The sequence below is a fragment of the Canis aureus genome, chromosome 1, assembly GCF_053574225.1.
Source record: "Canis aureus isolate CA01 chromosome 1, VMU_Caureus_v.1.0, whole genome shotgun sequence".
In the NCBI taxonomy this organism is placed as follows: Eukaryota; Metazoa; Chordata; class Mammalia; order Carnivora; family Canidae; genus Canis; species Canis aureus.
Genome location: NC_135611.1, coordinates 52,304,818 through 52,324,938, shown reverse-complemented (window position 1 = coordinate 52,324,938; position 20,121 = coordinate 52,304,818). Strand labels below are relative to the sequence as shown.

At 41.5% G+C, this 20,121-nt stretch overlaps 1 protein-coding gene across 8 annotated transcripts in view; it reads right to left on the bottom strand.

The window, feature by feature from the left end:
* The window catches only part of QKI (QKI, KH domain containing RNA binding), a 160,821-nt gene extending 144,125 nt beyond the window's left edge, over positions 1-16,696 (bottom strand). For 3 of the 8 annotated variants that reach the window (XM_077899488.1, XM_077899435.1, XM_077899495.1), the window contains exon 1: positions 16,495-16,696. In XM_077899488.1, coding sequence (XP_077755614.1) covers positions 16,495-16,636 — 142 coding nt within the window. In that variant the 5' untranslated portion in view covers positions 16,637-16,696. Of the gene's footprint in view, positions 1-15,075; positions 15,730-16,494 lie in introns of those variants that run through there. The other 5 variants (XM_077899444.1, XM_077899458.1, XR_013380720.1 and 2 more) reach the window with 4 other exon arrangements.
* Positions 16,697-20,121: the final 3,425 nt, after the last annotated feature.

Below are 20,121 nucleotides of genomic sequence, written 5' to 3'. Positions count from 1 at the left end.
TCACCACATACAAGCCCAAATACTAAGTCTAGCAATGACAGATAATCTGAACTGAGCATTTTGACGACGCTAAGTGGCCTTCTCATTTTCCCTTATCTCTTAGACTTTTATCTCATTATTCTAGGGCAAATGACCTAAACCTACAAGGGGGGGGGGGGGGGGGGAGACCTTACTCTACTCTAACCTATGACTTTAAAATATTGTGTAAAATAAAATATTGTGTAAAAAAACATAGAAGTTCCTTTGCAAACATAAACTAAATTGTATCTAGACCTAGGGTCAGCTGGCTGGAAAATGAACCTAAGAGAACCTTTTGTCTTTAACATCAGTTTAATGACAATATCACTGCATGCATTAGATGCTTACTTTTTTTTCTTATTTATAGGAAAAGTTAAAAAACATCTTGGGTAAAGGGACTCCTGGGTGGCTCAGTCGATTAAACATGTAACTCTTGATCCTAGCTCAGGTCATAATCTCAGGGCTGTGAGATGTGGGCATGGAATCTACTTATGATGCTCTCTCTCCCCTCCTCTCCCTCTCTCAAAATAATAATAGTAACAATAATAATTATTATTATGACTACTCACTTTAGAAGGTAGTCACAGTACATAAATTATCAGTCATGACATTCATTCTCCATAGAGGGGATCAGGCCCAAAGGTATTCTCTGGCTGGCTAATGATACCACTTACAGACATATTTCTGTCATGAGAACCAAATCAATTACCATTCCTGAAGCCAGCAGTTTCTAATCTGTAAAGCTTCATACCCTTAGTAAATGAACTGCACTTACATATTTAACAGAAAGATGGAACTGTGATCAGAGATCCATTCCAACCTCAAATCCCTGAATCATAGGCTTTTCTCTGAACTAGAAAAAAATGTTTTTAACAAAAATCTGTTGGGCCTTCCAGATGAAATGCTATTATTCCACCATCCACCCTTACACTTACCCTTCTTTAAAGACCGCTAATTTTAAATGTCTTCAGAACTTCATTTCATACAGGGAACATAAAAAATAGTGAAAGGGATTAAAGGGGAAAGTAGAGAAAATGAGTGGGAAATATCAGTGAGGGAGACAAAGCATAAGAGACTCCTAACTCTGGGAAATGAACAAGGGGTAGAGGAAGGGGAGGTGGGGGGGGGGGTGGTGACTGGGTGACAGGCACTGAGGAGGGCACTTGACCGGATGAGCACTGGGTCTTATACTGTATGTTGGCAAATCAAACTCCAATAAAAAGGTATACCAAAAAAAAAAAAAAACTTCATTTTTTAAGAGCTTCATTTTATGACTAATTGCTGTAACAAAAAGAGAACAAATATCTTATAGATTAAAATCTAAGCTCACAGAAAAAACTCAATTACTGACTTACAGCTCTTACAAAACTACTATATCACTGCAACTCAATGTTTACTTAACAATCTAAAAGATAAATATTTTTCTGTTCAAAATTTAACAATTCCTCTTCATCTAACAATTCAGTAGTTCCTAACTTAAAAATTTTAGACTTAAACCAGGCATATGTTAGATCAACATTATTTCTCTGTGCATTATCTATTTTAAAGCACTCTTAAGTTTTATGTTTGTCAAAATTCTGTTTTCTTTCATTTAGAAAATTATTTTTTAAAAGATAGCAAGTCTTGGGGATCCCTGGGTGGCTCAGCGGTTTCGCGCCTGCCTTTGGCCCAGGGCGCAATCCTGGAGTCCCGGGATCGAGTCCTGCGTTGGGCTCCCGGCATGGAGCCTGCTTCTCCCTCTGCCTGTGTCTCTGCCTCTCTCTCTCTCTCTCTATCATAAATAAATAAAAATGAATCTTTAAAAAAATAAATAAATAAAAATAAAAACAGCAAGTCTAAATTTTTATGTAAATAACATAATTTGAATTAAACAAAATTCACCATAGAAACCATTTGCACAATTGTTATATAAAGTCAGAAAGCAAACTTATTCCTGCTTTCTTCAAGATGGAATTTGAAATAATCCCAAACTAAATGAAATGTAACTATCTTCTTCAAAGAGTACTTTGATTTGACTTGAGCCAGTATTCTCAACCCAAAATTAATTAAGATCCCCAAACAATGATTATTTTAACCCTCTTCTCCCTGGGATCCACAACTCTTTATAATCCTCTAACATTTATCATAACGTAGCCTCAGACCACTAGTTCTAAGAAGAAAAAAAGAAAAAGAAAAGGAAAAAAGCATTCCTTACCAAGTAATTTCAGAAAATACTCAATTAAACCAAGTTATTAGCTTCTTTTATTGAAGATCCTGGATATTCAACATGTTACCAACATGTTGAATTCACAAAAGAATATGCAGCACTTCTTTGACTACTTTTATTCTCAAACTACCTCACGAGGCCAGTATTACATGGAACACACTTTGCAAACACTTTCCCTAGAGCCTTCCTCAATTCGGAGTTAAATTAACAAATCTTCCATCTCTCCCCTCTAATCTAAGATTGATAGGTCTTTCAAGCCATTAGAGCAAAAGCAAATGGAGAGGATGATGAAGGGCAGGCGCATGGCAAAAACTCTCGTCATACATACAGGGCAAGATATGCTAGCAACCCATCTATGGTGTAGAGCCTTAGACTCACCAGTTCTATAAATCACACACTTACTAATCCAGATAAACCTCCTTCTTCCAGGCACCTAAACCCAATACAATCCCCAACAGACACAAACAGAAAAAAATAAACTAAATGGTATCATAAAAAGAGTGAATTAAGTATATCCAAATGTACTAAAGTACAACAAAATAGAAAGCAAAACTAAAAATGCACAGGTTTAAAAAATAAAGCTAAAATAGACATTAAGAGGCAAAATAGTGGGGTGGGGGAAGGTGGGAAATAAGTCCAGAGTCTAAAAATATGCAATAGGCAGAGCAATCTACCACATTAATCCATACTAAACAGAAATATGGAGGCAGATAAGAGGGGGAAAAAAACTAAGATGTAAAAGGAAAACCTTTAAATGGGTCTCCCATTACTAACAGGATGAAATCTCTTTCCAGGAATTTAAAGCTTTTACAGAAAAGACACAGAGTAATTTACTTTCCTTCTCCTACCCAGAATGTCCTCCCATTCCAGGACAGTGGTCCCCGTGTCTCAAACACTACTACCTTGCCTTTTCTCCACTTAAATCCTATCTGTCCTGCAAGAGCCTGGTGAAATTTTACCTCTTTTCCTAAACATTCCATAATCTCCCCAGCCTAACGTGATCTTAACACCAGTCTTTCAACCTCTCTTGGGTTACATTGCTTTACACTACTTTCTTTTCATACTCTCTACCCTATTACTCAATTTGGAGGTAAGGAATGAATTTAAAGGTTTGTTGCATACCTCATAGATTGATTAGACATAGAATGTATTCAAATTTACTTGTGAATAAAAAATTTCAAATAAGCATGTCAAGTTATTAAAAAAAAGTGAAATATGCAACTTTGACATTACTCAAAAATTAAATGGCACGTAATAGTAATCACTTTCTACTGGAATGCGATATAAAAATGTTGATTTCCAATTAAATACACTGCAAAAATAAAAGAGCCTGGTATTCACAGGGCTGTTAAAATATGTAGTAACCTAATAAGGCTTTTTATTATTTTTATTTTTTTTTCTGATAAGGCTTTTTAAACAGCAAGTAATCAAATTCCGAAAACATTTGATATCACACAAGCTTACTGAAAACAAAGTGAATGTTGAATGGAACAGGTAAGTAAACTATAATATACCTCTATAAGATGACTATGTTAACATAAAACTATATTGTCAAAGAAAAGGAAATGGCAGGTGAACATGCTCATGACAGATTTACACGCATACAAACACACAAAATGGATAGCACAGCAGGATCACAATTTTGTTTTATCCACAAATAGAAAAGAGGAAAAAGACAAGAATGAAATTCACCAAAATGTTAAGAGTGATTATCACTGAACTATGAGAAATTCTTGCTTTTTTAATTGATACAGTTTAGTTCTTTTTCATGAAATGAAGAATACTTGTTATAGGAATAAAACCAATGTATTTAATTCTTTATAACAACACATCTCACAATGATTATTAGAATGAAGAAATTTATGTTTCTCATATCTCTAAAATGACTATAAGAAACAATTTTTCAAATGTATACACAAAAACTTTCAGGGAAAAAGCTTTTCCCAAAAAATACTTCACATTAAGGTTCAGAGACAATATGTTATGACACCTCTCTGCCCCCATCACCACCTTTCCCAAGATTCAGAGGCCACAAACCACACCACTATCAAAGGTGAGCTGAAAATGTTTGCATCTTCAATTTTCTACATTTTATGAATAGCAAAAAATAAAGAACATTGGGGAGAAAGGAGTAAAATGCAAGTTACTATCATTTCTGCAAAGGTATCACAGTTGGTATCTTCTCTTGTCTTCCACTTATAAACAGTTCTCTCATGTCTGAGTTCAATTTCAAGTGATTAAAGGAAGGAAAGTATTTTACAACTGATTTGGCAATCAAAAAGCTCAAAATAACAACTTAGAAAATATAATTTAAATGTGTTATTAACAAAAACTCATATTTCCAAATCCTACCTAAGAAGGAACTTAAATAAGCAATGTTTCTTTAACAATTGCAGGCCGTATTTTTAAGATATATATTTACCTAACAAAAAAAAAAAAACCCTGATAAGGAATGCTATAAACCACAATAAAGCGAGATAAGATTTCCTTTTTTACTCCTGATAATTTTTTATTACTACAATAACACTATAATCCCCAAAAGAACTTTCTCCTCATGTCACATGTAATAGTAAACTATGGCACAGATACTTTTTTTTCTGTTTTACATTAGTAAACAAATCAATTGCCTGGTTAATACAGACTTTAGAACTGCCAAGAAAATATACAAGTAGAATACTTTTCAACAGACTTGACTCAGACCTACACTAAAACAAACAAAAGACCTTCAAACAACTCAGCTATAAAGGCAGAAACGGTATTTCAGAAAATTGCTATACTCAATGGAATGTTCTAAACCAGTCACATTTTGGGCAGCCCGGTTGGCTCAGCAGTTTAGCGCCACCTTCAGCCCAGGGTATGGTCCTGGAGACCCAGGATCGAGTCCCACGTCGGGCTCCCTGCATGGAGCCTGCTTCTCTCTCTGCCTGTGTCTCTGCCTCTCTCTCTCTCTCTCATGAATAAATAAAATCTTTAAAAAACAAAAAAATAAAAAAAATAAACCAGTCACATTTTATAGTCAACATACTAACACATGGTTTCTTAAAACAAAAAAAAAAAAAGAGTTCTTTAAAGAAATATCACAACTGATCTACAGGATACTGCTAAATATTAAATTTAATCATTGTTATTTCCCATATTCCTGAGCAACTCTCCTCTTACAATTTAAAGGAAAAAACTTCCTATTCTGGTGAAAGGGTTATTTCTCAACAAATTTTAATCACTAAACACTGTCTTTTATGTACTAGTATCTCCATCTGCTGGAACATAACCTCCTTACCATTAAGAGTTCTTAAGGAGAAAAACTTTGCAGTAGAGATTTTGCAACTACTTAGAAATAAAACCTTTTCATTAGTCACCATTTGAGGCAACTACGAACCCACACTTAACTTCGAGAACCAACCAATAATTAAGAGTGAGCATCTATCTGGCTTTTCCATTTAGGAACTATTTTCAGAATAGCAATATATTACCTGCTGGTGAAAGAAAGATTTACCTAACTACAGAGGGAGGATCAGTCTATGACCACACTAACCCAGATTTCACTAATTGTGGAACCAGGTAAGGTGCCCCCAGCCTGAGGCAAAATCAAGTGCATAGCATCACATTTGATGCACACTTGAATCTATTTCATCCTTTAAACCTAACTTCCCAAGCACTAGATATACAGAGCATAAAAGAACAATTCCAATAAGGAAGTTATAGCAGTGCCATAAAAAAGATGGTTCTAAATTAAAAAGATGTAAAGTCATAACAACCAGATTCAAGGAGTGGGGTCCTGAGTCAGACTCTTGCTTGAACAAGCCAATTATAAAAAAATATTGGGGGGGGGGGGGAGGGCACCTGGGTGACTCAGTGGGTTAAGCATCTGCCCTAGGCTCAGGTCATAATCCCAGGGTCCTGGGATCAATCCCTGTGTTGGGCTCTCTGCTCAGAAGGGAACCTGCTTCTCTTTCTCTCTCTCTCTCCTCCCAGCTCCTGCTATCTCTGTAGCTTTCTCTGCTTCTCTATCTCTCATAAATAAATAAATAAATAAATAAATAAATAAATAAATAAATAAATAAATAAAGTATTTTGGGGATAACTACAGAAATCTGACTATGGACTGGTTATTACATTAAGTGTAGGACCAATCCATTTTATTCAGTGTGATGTTGCTATAAAGGAAAATGCTAGTTTTTAAGAGATACATAAATACACAGAAATGGAATGTCAAGATACCTGCAATTAAAACAATCAACATAAAAAATAGTTAAATAAAGTACAATAGATGATGAAAATAATGAAGTTCTCAAAAATCTTCGTATTTAGTAACACATCCAGATTCAACAATATTAGATGAGTGAAACTGGGACAAAATTTCCTCCAACTCATATCAATTCAAGAATTTCTAAGACACCCCAAATGCAAAGAGTTTCTTCAATTCTCTTTAATTCACACATAAGCTTAATTCTAAGTAACCAAAATTGTAGCTGACAGCTATACAAATGAGCTCCACATGTTCCCAATACCTCAGGATTAACATAAAAACTTGTGGGTAAGGAAAATATTTTTTCTATGTTTATTTGTAGCTATAACACATTCTTTAAAAAAGTCTAAAGAGAGCTTAGACCTAAAATATATAAAACTCAAAATGTATTTTCTTAAAATATTTAATAAAAATAGAACTATTTAAAAGTTACCTAACCACTTAACCTTTCATAATGCATCCAATTTCTACTTCCTTAGACTCATATATTCTACACTCTTGTTACTTGGTCCCTCAAACAGTTTATTATGACACCCCAAAATAATACAAGCCTTCCACTGACTGGTTCTCCTTACAAAACTCAGAATAGAATTCATGCTGTTCATCCCAACATTCAAGGCCCATCATGGTAGAGCCCGAACTTAGGATGCTGGCTCTGCTCCTAACTCTAACTCTCCTTTGCATGCGTTTGCCATTCCAACTAACAGTTTAAACACACTTTCTGAAAATCTTTCAATCTCCCATCACCACTATTTTGACATACAGCACTTTCTCTTCTCGAGGAACATCCTCCATCCTCCCTCATTAAATCCCTCCCTCATTAATTGAATCACCTCATTAAATTCTACCATCTATTAATATCAAGTCAGATCCTACTTCTCAAAAAATATTAGGTATTTCAATTCAAAGGTACTTTGTCTCAACTATCAGAATGCTAGCAGTGAGTAATTCTCATGAAAATAAAAACTAATAGATACTCATATGGATAAATTACACCGTTTTTCTTTTCTTCTTTCATCCTCTACAAAGCTGCCTTGCTTATCTCCTTGTCCATCCTAACAAAAACCTAAAAATATCAACAAAAATTAGATGATGCCACCTTACAGTCTCTGAAGTTCTTTTGCAGGTAATACTCTCCAAATATCTTAATTTGAAGTTGACAGGGCAGTTATTAATTCCATTTTCACATGAAGTATCTGAGGTTCAGAGAGGTTGGATATCTTGCCCAAGATCACCAAACTAGTTAACTGCCAACTCATGATTAGATCTCATGTCTACTGGCCAAAAAATTCTTATTACTTGCAACACGGTCTCGTTAGTGTATGGACAGAAACACAAAATCATTTTTATCTTTGTGCTGGCTCACATGTTCATATGTATATATACACATATTACACAGTTAACACGTGAATACCTGTCATGACAAATTGGAACCTCAATGCAACGATGGTAGCAGCAACAATAGTAAGAACTAGGTACAGTTAATTTCCAAATACCTTATATTTGGCTTTGGTATGAAATTTTAGTTCTTAAAAAATTTATTTACCTACCATGTAACAATTCTCTCAGTGATAAAAGTACTGTAACACAGCAAGCAAGGACTATAGTTTATACTTAATTATTTTCAAATATACTTTAAAGAATCAGTTGATCCATCGGATATTGGTATCAAGAATGGGATGCGGCGGCAACTAGTACAGCTCCCTCTTCCATTCAATTTATCACCATCCACCTCCTGACAGTCACTCTTTATTTACAGAGTTGCTACCTATGGTACTAACTACCCTAAGCTGATGTAAAAGTGAACCAAGTGTATATTCCTGACTTGAATCACCTAGCAATAATAAACCTTTATGTTATATCTTCCAGTCAGAAATGTTAGGTTTCCTTGAATGGCTTTAAAAATAGCAACTGGAGTAATAATAATAATACCACCAATAATAGTAAATACACACTAGATTTGTCCCTACCAAAGAATTAAGACTAACCTATGGTTATTAACAAGTTTAAGTGAATGAGCTGAAATCCTCTAAACACCCTTACTTTCTCATTTTTAGCCTCTTAACTATCAAAAAAATTTACCTTTAAAAAAAAAATTCTGGCTCCACGAATTTGACCAGTATCTGCTCAAGTCCAGCATAGCACAAATTAACAAAATTCCCACTTACTTTTTGTCTTCATGTTCGTGACCTAAGGCAACACAGCAGTTTTTTAACACATAAAACTATTCTGGGTTTTTCTTCTCTAGTTCCACTATGGAGTAACAGCTTCACCAAAAAGATCATAAGGTAGAACCGAGGATCAAGCTCCAACTCCGATGCTCCTTGCCTTGAGATGCAAAGTCACCTCTCTAGACCTCAGTTCTTACACCTATAATGTGAAGATTTCCCCTCTCAGGTCCCTTGCAGCTCTGAAGTTCAATGCTCTTTTGATATTATTTTAGTTTTCCTTACACTAAACTGAATCCAAGAAATGTTTTTTTTTTTTTCCACATATACATCTCAAATACTCTTTGTAAAACCATTCTGAGACCCCATAAAATGACAGTAAGAGTTAATGAAAAAAAGGTTTCCAAGAAAAATTTCAGGACGCCTGGGTGGCTCAAGTTGTGATCCCACGGCCCTGGGATCGAGTCCCACATCAGGCTCCCTACTCTGAGGGAAGCCTGCTTATCCCTCTGTCTCTGCCTCTCATGAATAAATAAAACCTTGAAATAAAAATTTCATAAAACTGCTTTTTACCAGCATTTTGTAGCACCCCTAAACATAATATGTGTGTGTGTGTATATATATGCATTATGCATTTTTATTAAAGTTTTCTAAACTCTTAAGTTAGCGTAAAAGCCAAAAGTTCCCCAATAACTGACCAGATGATCATGCCCAATCTCTACAACAACCTGCCCTGCACAAAAGCCAAAGGCAAGGTCTTTTAACTTAGGACCTGCGAATAATGACCCTTTCCACTGTTAATAAATAATCATTTCAATCCTGGGGCCAAGCAGATATTCTATTACTTCGAAAACCATCCTTGTTCTAGAACTTCATCAGCCCTAGCGCCAACTCTCAAGGATTCAAGGCCAGTTCACATTTAATGCATGTCTCCCATCATATACAGGTGTGCCTACATGTGTGTACACACACAAGCCCTTTCTTTAGTATCATGGCCAGGTTAACATGAGACTACTCTACGGATTTAAGTGCATTTTGACATTTTTCTGATACTTCAGTACTCTTAAAAAAGCATTCAAACTGACAAGTTCTGCTTTATCATAATATGATAGAAATGTTACAAAATTGATTCATTTCACTAGTCACAAAATTTAGTTTAACAAAATATGTATGTTAGAATCAATATATAAGGCAACATTATAAACATGAATTTTTTTAAATTTTGCTAGACCTGATAGGCTTCCTGGAAATTCAAACTAGAGTCGCTGCTTAGCGAAACTGAAGAAATTATGAAACCACTGAGTACAATTATTTGCTCGTTAATTACAAGAATTCTGGATAAATCCTAATCTTCGACAAGCAATATGTTTGTTAAAAATTCATGACAGATTTACTTTAAAACATTGTTAGGGCTAAAGCAGGTAAGACGACTGCTTTTTAAGAGGGTTAAAAGTTTCAGTTAGCTAAAAACTCTTATTAACCATCCTCTAAGTAATGGCACTTTCGAATTAGCTTAAAGAAACACCTGTGTTTAAAAAATTATTTGTGTTAAATTACTGTAACTGCCACATAATGTTTATACTGTTTTCTTCTAAACTAAAACCATTCAAATAGTCCTTATTTATCCTGAACACATCAAAGTAGCACTTAGGGACCTGGAATCTTTCCCGTATACTGTGTTTTACAGAGTACAAGACCTACATATCAGCTGACTTGTCGACTTTTATAGGTAAGTGACTAGGGAAAAAGTTCACCTATATAATGCCACAGACACCAAAACTTTTAAGAGCTGAGATGGGCACTGACAGCTTCTCTCTGCTTATGGATTGGTATAATTTGTGTAAGGACTGGCTGAAAACGACTGCCCAAGTAAAGCAATTTGATCTTTCTAATTCCCATTCTCACCAATGGTACTAAAGTAAGATGAAGACAAAAGCTTCTTGAGAACTCGCACTGCAAATGATATTGTACGATTTCTAAAAAATATCATTAAAAAAAATACATGTGTCTTTTTTTCTAATTGCCCCAAACTATCACCAACTATTATATAATTGGCTTAATCCCATACTTCAGAGAAAACAGAAATCGAGAGGCTAACAACGTCAACCTACTTATTAATTCAACAAACATCCGATAGTGTACATGTGCCAGGCTATGAGGTGGGCTCCTTCAAGGAACAAAGGTACACACACACAAAGAGAAATAATATCACAACATGAAGTACAATGATAAATGCATAGACAGAAGTACCTAACACACAGTGGATCATATATATCTACAGTCAAATTTTGTAACACGGTCACAGTAACAAAACAAAATGCATTCACTATGAAAAGTTTAATACTATGTTTGCTGTCTGTTAAATGAAAAAAAGCTGTAAAAATCTCACTTAGAAATCAAACAACCTAGCTATTTGGGGTCCCAAAACTGAAATGTCAACTTTAAAAGGGGTATAAGCATTCCCTAAAAGTTCCTACGAAAGGGCAAAATACACTAGCTTGATGTCAAAAGAGAGAGAGAGAGAGAGAGAGAGGGATCAGAAAATATAATGAAGTCCTATCAATCACAAAATAAAAAGTTGGTGCATAATATAATTCTGACCTCTTGGCACAAGTTCTTGCACTATCCTGATCCCTTGGCCCTAAAATAGATCACTGGATATCTTCATAATAGTTGGCCTGCCAACAGCAGAAAGTTGCTCAGTGGACTGTCACCTAAATTATTAAATGAATAAAACTCAAAAATGGCAAAGTATTTTCCATCTCCAACAGAGAAAGACAAGTTTTGCTTATTATTGTACCATCATAAACCAAATTGTATTAACTAGAATAAATTTCTCAAATAAATTAAAAGATGTTCCAGTCAGATTATAAAAAGCTGTCCTTAGGATCACACTGGTATTAATTAAGGCCAAAAAGGTCAAAAAACAAAACAAAACGCTTACAAATCTAAACATATTGGCTTCAAAAAAGGAGCACGTGAATAATGCTCCAAGAAAGGGCGTGTGTGTGTGTGCACGCGCGTGCAACATGCATCCATGTGTTGGGGGACGAAGGGAGCACACTTGTCTTTTGTCACAGGAAGTAAATAAAAAGCCATTTTTTTCTTATGGAAAACTGATGCACTTTGCAAGTGCACTGATGTCAGCTCCAGGACAGTGGCAAGTGAGTGGGTAATAAACAGAAATATAATGTGTACAAAACCTTAAAAAGCCAAATTAACTTATTTTCATTTTATATACCCAAAGCCATTTAAGAAAAGGTGCTTATACCAAACACACTAGCAAATGAGATTAGCAAAGACACCTATTTCTATTAATTACGTTATATCCTTGGGAGTACAGCTTTTACTACAAAACATGTAAACCGGATAGTTAAGAAAAAGGAATCACCTTCTGCCTCATTGAATGTGCATGCATTTTGAGTATATATTCTACCCAAGGGGTAGTTAAAGCTTCAAAAGTACAGAATGAATGTAGAATAAATGACCTAGGATACAAGTTATCATTTCCATTATTACTTTACAGAGCTGGTGACACCTCCTGGGTAAGGAAAAAAAGAATAACTGATTATAAATATCCTATCCTTCTCATCACTATTAATTCAAAGGGTTAGCTTACAACTGCAAAATCTTTCTTCCTAAAGAACAATTACTTCAACTTAATAAAATCTGTTTGTTACAGAGATTGAGTACTGTCAACAGTGACCCAGAAAAAAAAAAAAAAAAAACACTAAAATCATAACAAACTATACAGCAAAACTCCTCTCAATACCAAAAAATAGCCATATAATTTTTGAATCAAAGCTTTGGTAGACAAGCAAGATTTTCCCCTACAAAAAAATTTTGAAGTGTAAGAAAACCGAGGCTACGATAAGATACTTTCAATACTGAATGCATAATGAAAATAAACATTAATATGGAAAAACGTTAACTAGTAAAGCAAATTTTAATTTGAAATATTTTCTGCCCACATTTTAAGGGAGAGGGTAAGAAAATTGAGGTCAGAAAAATCTATTACCAACCCTCTTAAAAGACCATGAGAAAATGAACAGGCATTTTTCAAATCAGCAAAACAGAAGGTAATTGAACATGTTTGCTCACTTTTTCTGAGCCACACACTAATTTTTCAAACATTCACAAAAGATTTAGGCTAGCTTTACTTATAAACCGTACCATGCATTTTTAATTTTCCCATCAGCAGCTTTAACCTTCCTCTGCCTAAAAAATGAAAACTCAACATCTGATTTTAAAATCCCTAGTTCATCCCCTTCCCCCATGGGGTTTTTTTTTTTTTTTTAGTCTAACTGATTTCATTTGTAGCCTTCTCAATTCTAATTGCAATACTCTATAAAAACAGAATTTGCATTCATTTTCATGACAAAGAAAGTTTTTTTTGTTTTTTCTTTTTTAAATAAAAAACTTCTTTTAGTGACTACTCTTTCCCATGGATGGTCCCAGGATTCGGTTTGGAAACTTCTCTCCAGAAAGCAGTTTAAGGCTTTAAGACCTCAGTTTCATGTGTAATCATCTTTATCTTCAACAAAAGATTCTTAAGCATTGGAATCAACTGAAATTACGTCCTTTATTTGAGTGAGCCAATCTAGACCTCATTCATAACTTAAAAGAATAACTGAAGATACTTAAGAGGAAAGTCTGACAATCCCTACCTCCCCCCTCCCAAAAAATAAATCCAAAAACCAAAAGCAGTGTCCATAGTGAAAATATAGGCTAAAGGTTAACTTGGCATGGAAATAAAATGTTCAATCTAAAACATTTAAGTTTTAATCAACTAAAAAAATCTAGCACACATAACTCCCAAATTTGTAACTAGCCAAACAAAAATTCTCAGACAAGCAAATTCTTTAAAGCTTACTATAAAAATAAAATTGAAATAGAATTCCTAAATAATCATTCAAAATTTCTCATTATCAGAAAATACACCTATTTTAAGTCCAGTATCTTGATTATCAACGTAAAACATGTAACTTTATCTAAAACATGTAACTTTATCTAAATTGAAAAAATTTTTCCGCCAATCGTATGGAAAAGGAAAACGTAATTCCTAACCACAAACAGAAGTCCTGATTAATTTGTTTTGGACAATGACAGGTCACAAAGGGGTAAAGCAAGTTGCCAAATTTTCAGAATTAAATCATCTGGCCAAAAAAAACGTGATACATTTCAAAAATCAGTATTTTTCTGAAGTCAAATTAAGTTTATAATAAAGCTAACAATTAGAGGAAGCAGCTTATTCCACACTAAGGAATAGCCCCTCTTCCTGCATGTTTGTACTGGTCTGATAAAAAAACAATCAAACTTCCTAGTCATTATGCTGTCCATTTTAAACATCCCAGCTACGACACAAGCAATCTTTACTTACCCTGGGGAGGAAAGGCTAAAATTCTAGATAGACCAAGATAAGAGATGGAGTAAACCACATTAAAAGAGAAAAAAAAAAAATTACTTAGAATGTATCATCCTCAGCTAGTGGTCTCCCAAGTTTTAAAAGGCAAATAGTTACTATTTCCAACCACAGAGAAATGAACAAACCTTTGTTAGAGATAAAGACCTAAGTGGAATTCTAGATTTGGAAGATTACAAATTATTGAAGCCAACGTTAGAAACTTTTTAACAAGGAACAACTCCAAATGATCACTTAAAGATTTTAGATCAACATAAAAGCACAGGTGAGAAGTCTTTCAGAACTAATCAGAGAAATTCAAATTATGTTTTTAAATAAGATACACATAAAGTGAAATACCTTCAATTTTTTTCATAAACTCCTATGTCATTTGATTGAACTCAGCATTGTAATTAAAAGACTAATGCAACTTTAATTCTAAATATTGTGAGGACACATTTCATTTTAATGTCAATGAAAGATTCCTTCTAAACTGTACTAAATAAAGAAAATTTAACAAATACTATTAAAATTTTAAAATTTCCAAAATATACCAAGGCAGAAAAGACATATCATTTTTGAAATGCAATAAAATTGTTCCCATAATTTTACGTAATGTGTTCTGAGTTTATAACTATATATTATAAATACGGTAAGTGTATTATGAACACGAAATGACACGCAAAATGATCTACTGTGATTCAGATTTAAAACATAATATAGATCAAATTATTGAGTATATTACACATTTTGCTCCAAACATTTCTCATGTTTAAAAAAAAATAACTGGCGCCCCTTAGCGCTCACATTTGGAAATACTCAATTTAATAGTTCCAGCAATTTTTTTTTTTTCGACATTCCAGAAAGTTTTCTGCCTCCACAATCTTTCAAATGCCAACACAAATAGAAAAAGCAGAACCCCTTAAAGGGACAGCTCAAGTTTTTTCTGGAGCAATATAAAATTAACAGATTTGCTATTTCAACAAGGGAAAAAAGCCCATTCCGATGAGGATTACCGCTGTTCGGTCTAACATACGTAAGCAATAGCTAGGACGCTGTAAGACCTAACAGTCTCGAACTTTGAAAGTTGTTTCTAGGACTTTCTTGACAACAAATGATCCCGGGATTCTTCTTTAACCATCTTTAATCACGAAGACATTTCCGGTCTTTTGTTCTTTAGTGACATTCCAACTCTCTAAGCTTCAGATTCCTTTTCTCTAGTTCTATAAAGATCTCGAAATTCCTATGAAAAATCTAAAATCCACGGTTCAATTCTATAAAACAGTTTATCAGTCTTCCAGGGATGCTTCTGAGACAGGAAAAGAAAAAAAAGAAAAAAGAAAACCTCCTGAGTACTCGATTTTCAAATTAGACTTTGTTGGTCATTTTGCCTTCTCCAGGCTTCCACAGAAAAGCAGAGCTGCTAGAATTCGGCAGTCCAGGGCACTGCTCTAAGCAAGAACTTGTTAAAGGAATCCCAGAGTCGGCCAACATTAATCTTGTCGTTCTTCGCAACCCTCCGCTCTCCGCCAACAAAGCTTTTCTGCAAACTTTGCCCCTTCTTCTCCCCGTCCTTCGGGACGTCGATCCTACAGAGCGAGGCAGCGGCGTCCTGGGTTCGCTCTCCGCCGAAGTTCTCTCCGAGTCGGGACGACGTTTAGACTCGTCCTCGCGGTATTTCGTACTCACCCCCCCCCCCCGCGCCCAAAGTGAAGTTAAACTCCCCAACAGTTCTCGCTTCCCCAAACAAAAGGACGAAAAGTGCTTTCGGCTGTCACCTTGCCCCGGCCTCCGGCTCGGTCCGCACTACTTTCGGGCTCCTCGGGCACATTCCCTCCAGTGGCCCGGCCCCACGCTGCTCCCCTCGAGTACTCGCAAGCCGCACCAACTCCCCAGCAGCCGCGGCCCCCAGGACCCTCCACTGTGGGAACGCGCGCGGCCTCCGGGAGAGCCCCCCGGGGAGCGCCCCGGGGCCGGTGTCCTTCAGGCGCCCGCGGGCCGGGCGCGGCCGGCTCCTCCGCGGCTCCTCCGGGGCTCCTCCCGGCCAGGCCCGCCACGCTCCGGGCCGTCGCGGTGCTCGCAGGCGCGGCGGGAAGCCAGGGGCGCGAGGGGGCTCGCCCCGCAGCCTCCCCGGGGCGCCGAGGCCGGCGGCGCGAGGCCCGGGGTCGCGGGCCTGGGGGGGGGGGAGAGGGGGAGGGGGAGCGTCCCGCCGGCGGGTCCCGCCCGAGCCCGCGGCCCCGGCCCGCCCGCCGCCGCCCGCCGCCGCCCGCCGCGCCCCGCGAGCCCGGCCTCGGCGCCGCCTCCATGCGCCCCGCCCGGGCCTCTGGGTCCCCGGGCGCACGGTCCCCGCCAGCCGCGACCTTCCCGCCCTCCCAACACGCCGGCGGGCGTCGGGTCCCGGGGAGATGGGCCGCCCCGGGGCGCGGGGCCGCGAGGGGCTGCCGAGGCGACTCACCTTCGTCCAGCAGCCGCTCGAGGTGGTTGAAGATCCCGCAGAAGTTGGGCAGGCTGCTCATGAGCTTCTTGTCGTTCATCAGCTGCATCAGGTAATCTGGGGTGGGCTTCGGCTTCTCCTTCGTTTCCATTTCCCCGACCATATTCCAGGCTCCGCAGCTCACTCCGCCCGCCGCCGCCGCCGCCGCCGCCGCCGCCGCCGCCGCCGAGGAGGGAGGGAGGGAGGGGCGGGGAGCCCCGGCCGCCGGCCGCTCGGGACTCGGCGTCCCGCTCCGCTCCGCTCCCGCGCCGGGCGCCGGGGCGGCCGGACCGCGCGCTCGCCGCGCTCTCCCCGCCCCCGCAGGCACTTTCCGCCCGCGGCCCGACGCGCTCCCGGCCCGCCGCCGCCGCCGCCGCCGCCGCCGCTCCTCGGCCGCCGGCTCGGCGCGTCCCTCACGAGGCCGGCGGGCGGGAGGCGGGTCTCCGCGGGCCGAGTGCGGGCGCGGGCCGCTCGGCGCCGGACGAGGAGGAGCCGGGCCGCCGCCGCCGCCGCCGCCGCCGCCGCCGCCGCCGCCGCTCGCTCGGCTGGTCGCGCCCGCTCAGCCGCCGCCGCCGCTTCTGCCGCGGGCTCGGGGTCTCTCTGGGCTGGTCCCCGCCGCGGCCGCCTCTGCCGCTGCCGCCGCGCTCTGACTCCGCTCCTCCTCTTCCTCCTCCTCCTCGCCTCCTCCTCCTCCTCCTCCTCACTCACTTGGCGGCGGAGTTCGCCTCAGTTCAGGCGGCGCTGCCAGCGGCGGCGGCGGCGGCGCGGGGGGAGGGGCGGCGGCGCGGGGAGGGCCGGGGGCGGGCGGCGGGCGGGGCCGCGCAGGGCGGCCGTTAGCGGGGCCCGGCCGGCGCGCTCCTCCTCCCGCCGCCGACCCCGGCCCGGGCGCCGCCGCCGCCTCCCGCCTCCGTCCGGCGGGTGGTCGGCCCGAGAGGGGCCCGGGGCTGGGGTCGCCGGCGCGGCGCGGCGCGGCGGGCGGAGGGAGGGGCGGCGGCGGGGCTGACGGGCGGACGGGCGGCGGGGGCGCGGCGGGGCGGCGGGTGGCGGTGCTTTGGACTGGGGGCGGGGTGAGGGCCGCGCCGCTCCGCGCTCCCCGCTCCCCGCTCCCCGCCGCCGGGCCGGCTCGTCTGGCGGGCGCGGCCGGGCTGTGGCGGTGGGTGAGGGCTCGCCAGCGGGACGCTCGCCGCCGCACGCCTCATTCTCTCCTCCGTTACTATAGTTTTTTGTTGTTGTTTAAAGAAAAAGAAAAACTGTCGTCCGTTCTCACACCCTCCCCCCCCCCCCCCCAAAGAAAAGAATTTTTTTTAACGTCCTGTTGCTTCACGGGGGACTTTCGGGGTGGGCGTCACGTGCCCCGACACGTAGCCGTAAGGCCCGAGAGCGCGTGCGCGCGTCGAGCCCGGTGGCCACGCCCCCTCCGGGGGTCGCCCCGCCCCTGCCGGGGCCCCGCGAGCGGAGGGGGAGGGGCGGGGCCTGCGCGCGCCTGCGTGGGGCGGGCCGGGGCCGGGGCCGGGGCCGGGGCGGGGGCCGGGTGGGGGCTGGCGCGGGGGCGCGCCGTGGGGGAGGGGGTGGGGCGGCCGGGCGCTCGGACCCCAAGCGGCGGGGCGGGGGCGGGGGCGGGAGGCTGCGGCGTCTTCGCTGCCTCGCGTCGGCTGCTTCTCCGCAGCTCGCGCGTCCCGGCTGGGCCCTCCTTGCCGCGGCGATGTCGTCGGTGGCGCCGCACGACCACCCCCGCCCCCTCCCCGCGTCCCCGCGTCCCCGCGGCCTCCTCCGGCTCCGAGCGCCGCGCTGCGGGACAGCCTGGCGAGCGCTGGGTCCCGCGTGGGCGCCCCTCGTCGCCCCGACGGCGCCGCCACCTGCGCGGTTACCTGTCCCGGGGGCGGGACGCGCTGGGGAGCGAGGCCGCCGCGGCGCAGCCTCCGTTCCTCCGGAGCCCGCTGCAGGCAGGACCGAGCTTGGCGCCGCGCGAGACGCGGAGGGGACGTGAGCGGTGCGGGCGAGGCTGCGCTCGTCGCTGATGGCACCAGCCTCGGGTTAGGAAGTGCAGCCGCAGAACCGCGTAAAAATCACGTACCTAGTTGGGAAGGTGGGAGGCAACATGCACATGTGCCCACGCGTAGACCTAAGGATACGGTGGGCAGGAGGGCTTTCCTGCGGCGTGACGGAGTCGGACACTTAGGTTTGCTTGGGAAGGGCTTCGGAACTGGCCGATAGAAATGTCAGTCTCAAAACCTGCCTCTGCATTTTTCTGCAAGCCCTATTGTGACAACCTACCGGCCAGCTGACCGTGGTGAGAGCTACAAGTGGCTGAAATGGGCTAATCATGTCCTCTGTGTTTTAACTGGGAAGAGCTTACGTGGGGGTGTTTTTTGTTGTTAAAATTTTGCCTCGTAGAAATTCTGAGGAACACTTAAGTTTGAGTTGTATTGAAACGAGCTGAATTTCAAACAAACACTCTTTTGAGAGTACCATGTAGCTTCTGTTCTGTTCACTTAAGGAACATTGTTTCTAAAATTAAGCTACTTTGGTAGAGGAGATAGAAATGCCCTGCAAAGTTAAAAACATTTAACTCTAAAATATTTTAAGTTCTCCTACTTACGTTGTTATTAACAGAAACATGAGACTATTCACCTACTCAGTTATCAGTTTAAAGGATGAATTTTGCAAATGCAGCAAACGGTATTTCGGTTTTAAAAAAGTTGTCTCTTCAAAAAAAATTTTTTAAAACGTTGCCTTTTTAAAAATTAATGTATGCAACAACTTGGGTTAGTAGCAAAAGAATAGGCATTTTAAAGGGTAACTAAGCTATTCAATGTAATTTGCTAGTGTAAAAGATGTCATTCCCCCTTCTTAATCAGTATACTTACTTATTAAGCTCCCAGGCCCTGTGTTAAATCCTTATATCCATGTATATCTCATTTACTCTTCAAGGCAACCTAGTAATTTAGGTATGCTATTATCCCTATTTTATGTAAGGGAAAACCCAGGCAGAAGGAGGTTAAGTAACTTTCCCAAGCCTATAGCTCATGCGTCCTGGATCTGGGATTCAGTTCCACTTATATATTTTTTTTTTTTTTCTGAAGCTTATGTTCTTCACACTTTTACTAACCCTGTGCAGTAAGTCAGGATGAAACTTTTGACGATCGATGTTCCATCATTTTTGATGGATAGAGATTGCAGTTTCATATGGCTCCCCTGGTTCTTATAATCTAGGTAAACCAAGTCAGAGTTAAAGAACAATAATCAATATTCATGTCCCATGTATTAAATCTCGTGTGGTTACGGCATTTGATAGTAGCTACTATATATTGCCTTTTCAAGTATACATAGATCACTTCTCCGCTCACAGTTCGTCCATGTGTCCCCTCTCATGAAAAACCCAAAGACCTTACCAAGGCCTTCAAGACCCCCATATGCTCTGGACCCTGCTGCCTGGCTGACCTTGTTTCTAATCTTCCCCTAGCACACTGGGCTCTCCCCCTGGAATCCCTTCCCATCCTAAAACAGGCCCAGCATGCTTTCTACTCCAGGATTTTGCATTTGGTATCTCCTTTCCTTGCAGAGCATTCCCCACACATCTATGGGCCTGCCTCCCACGCTTTCTCAGGT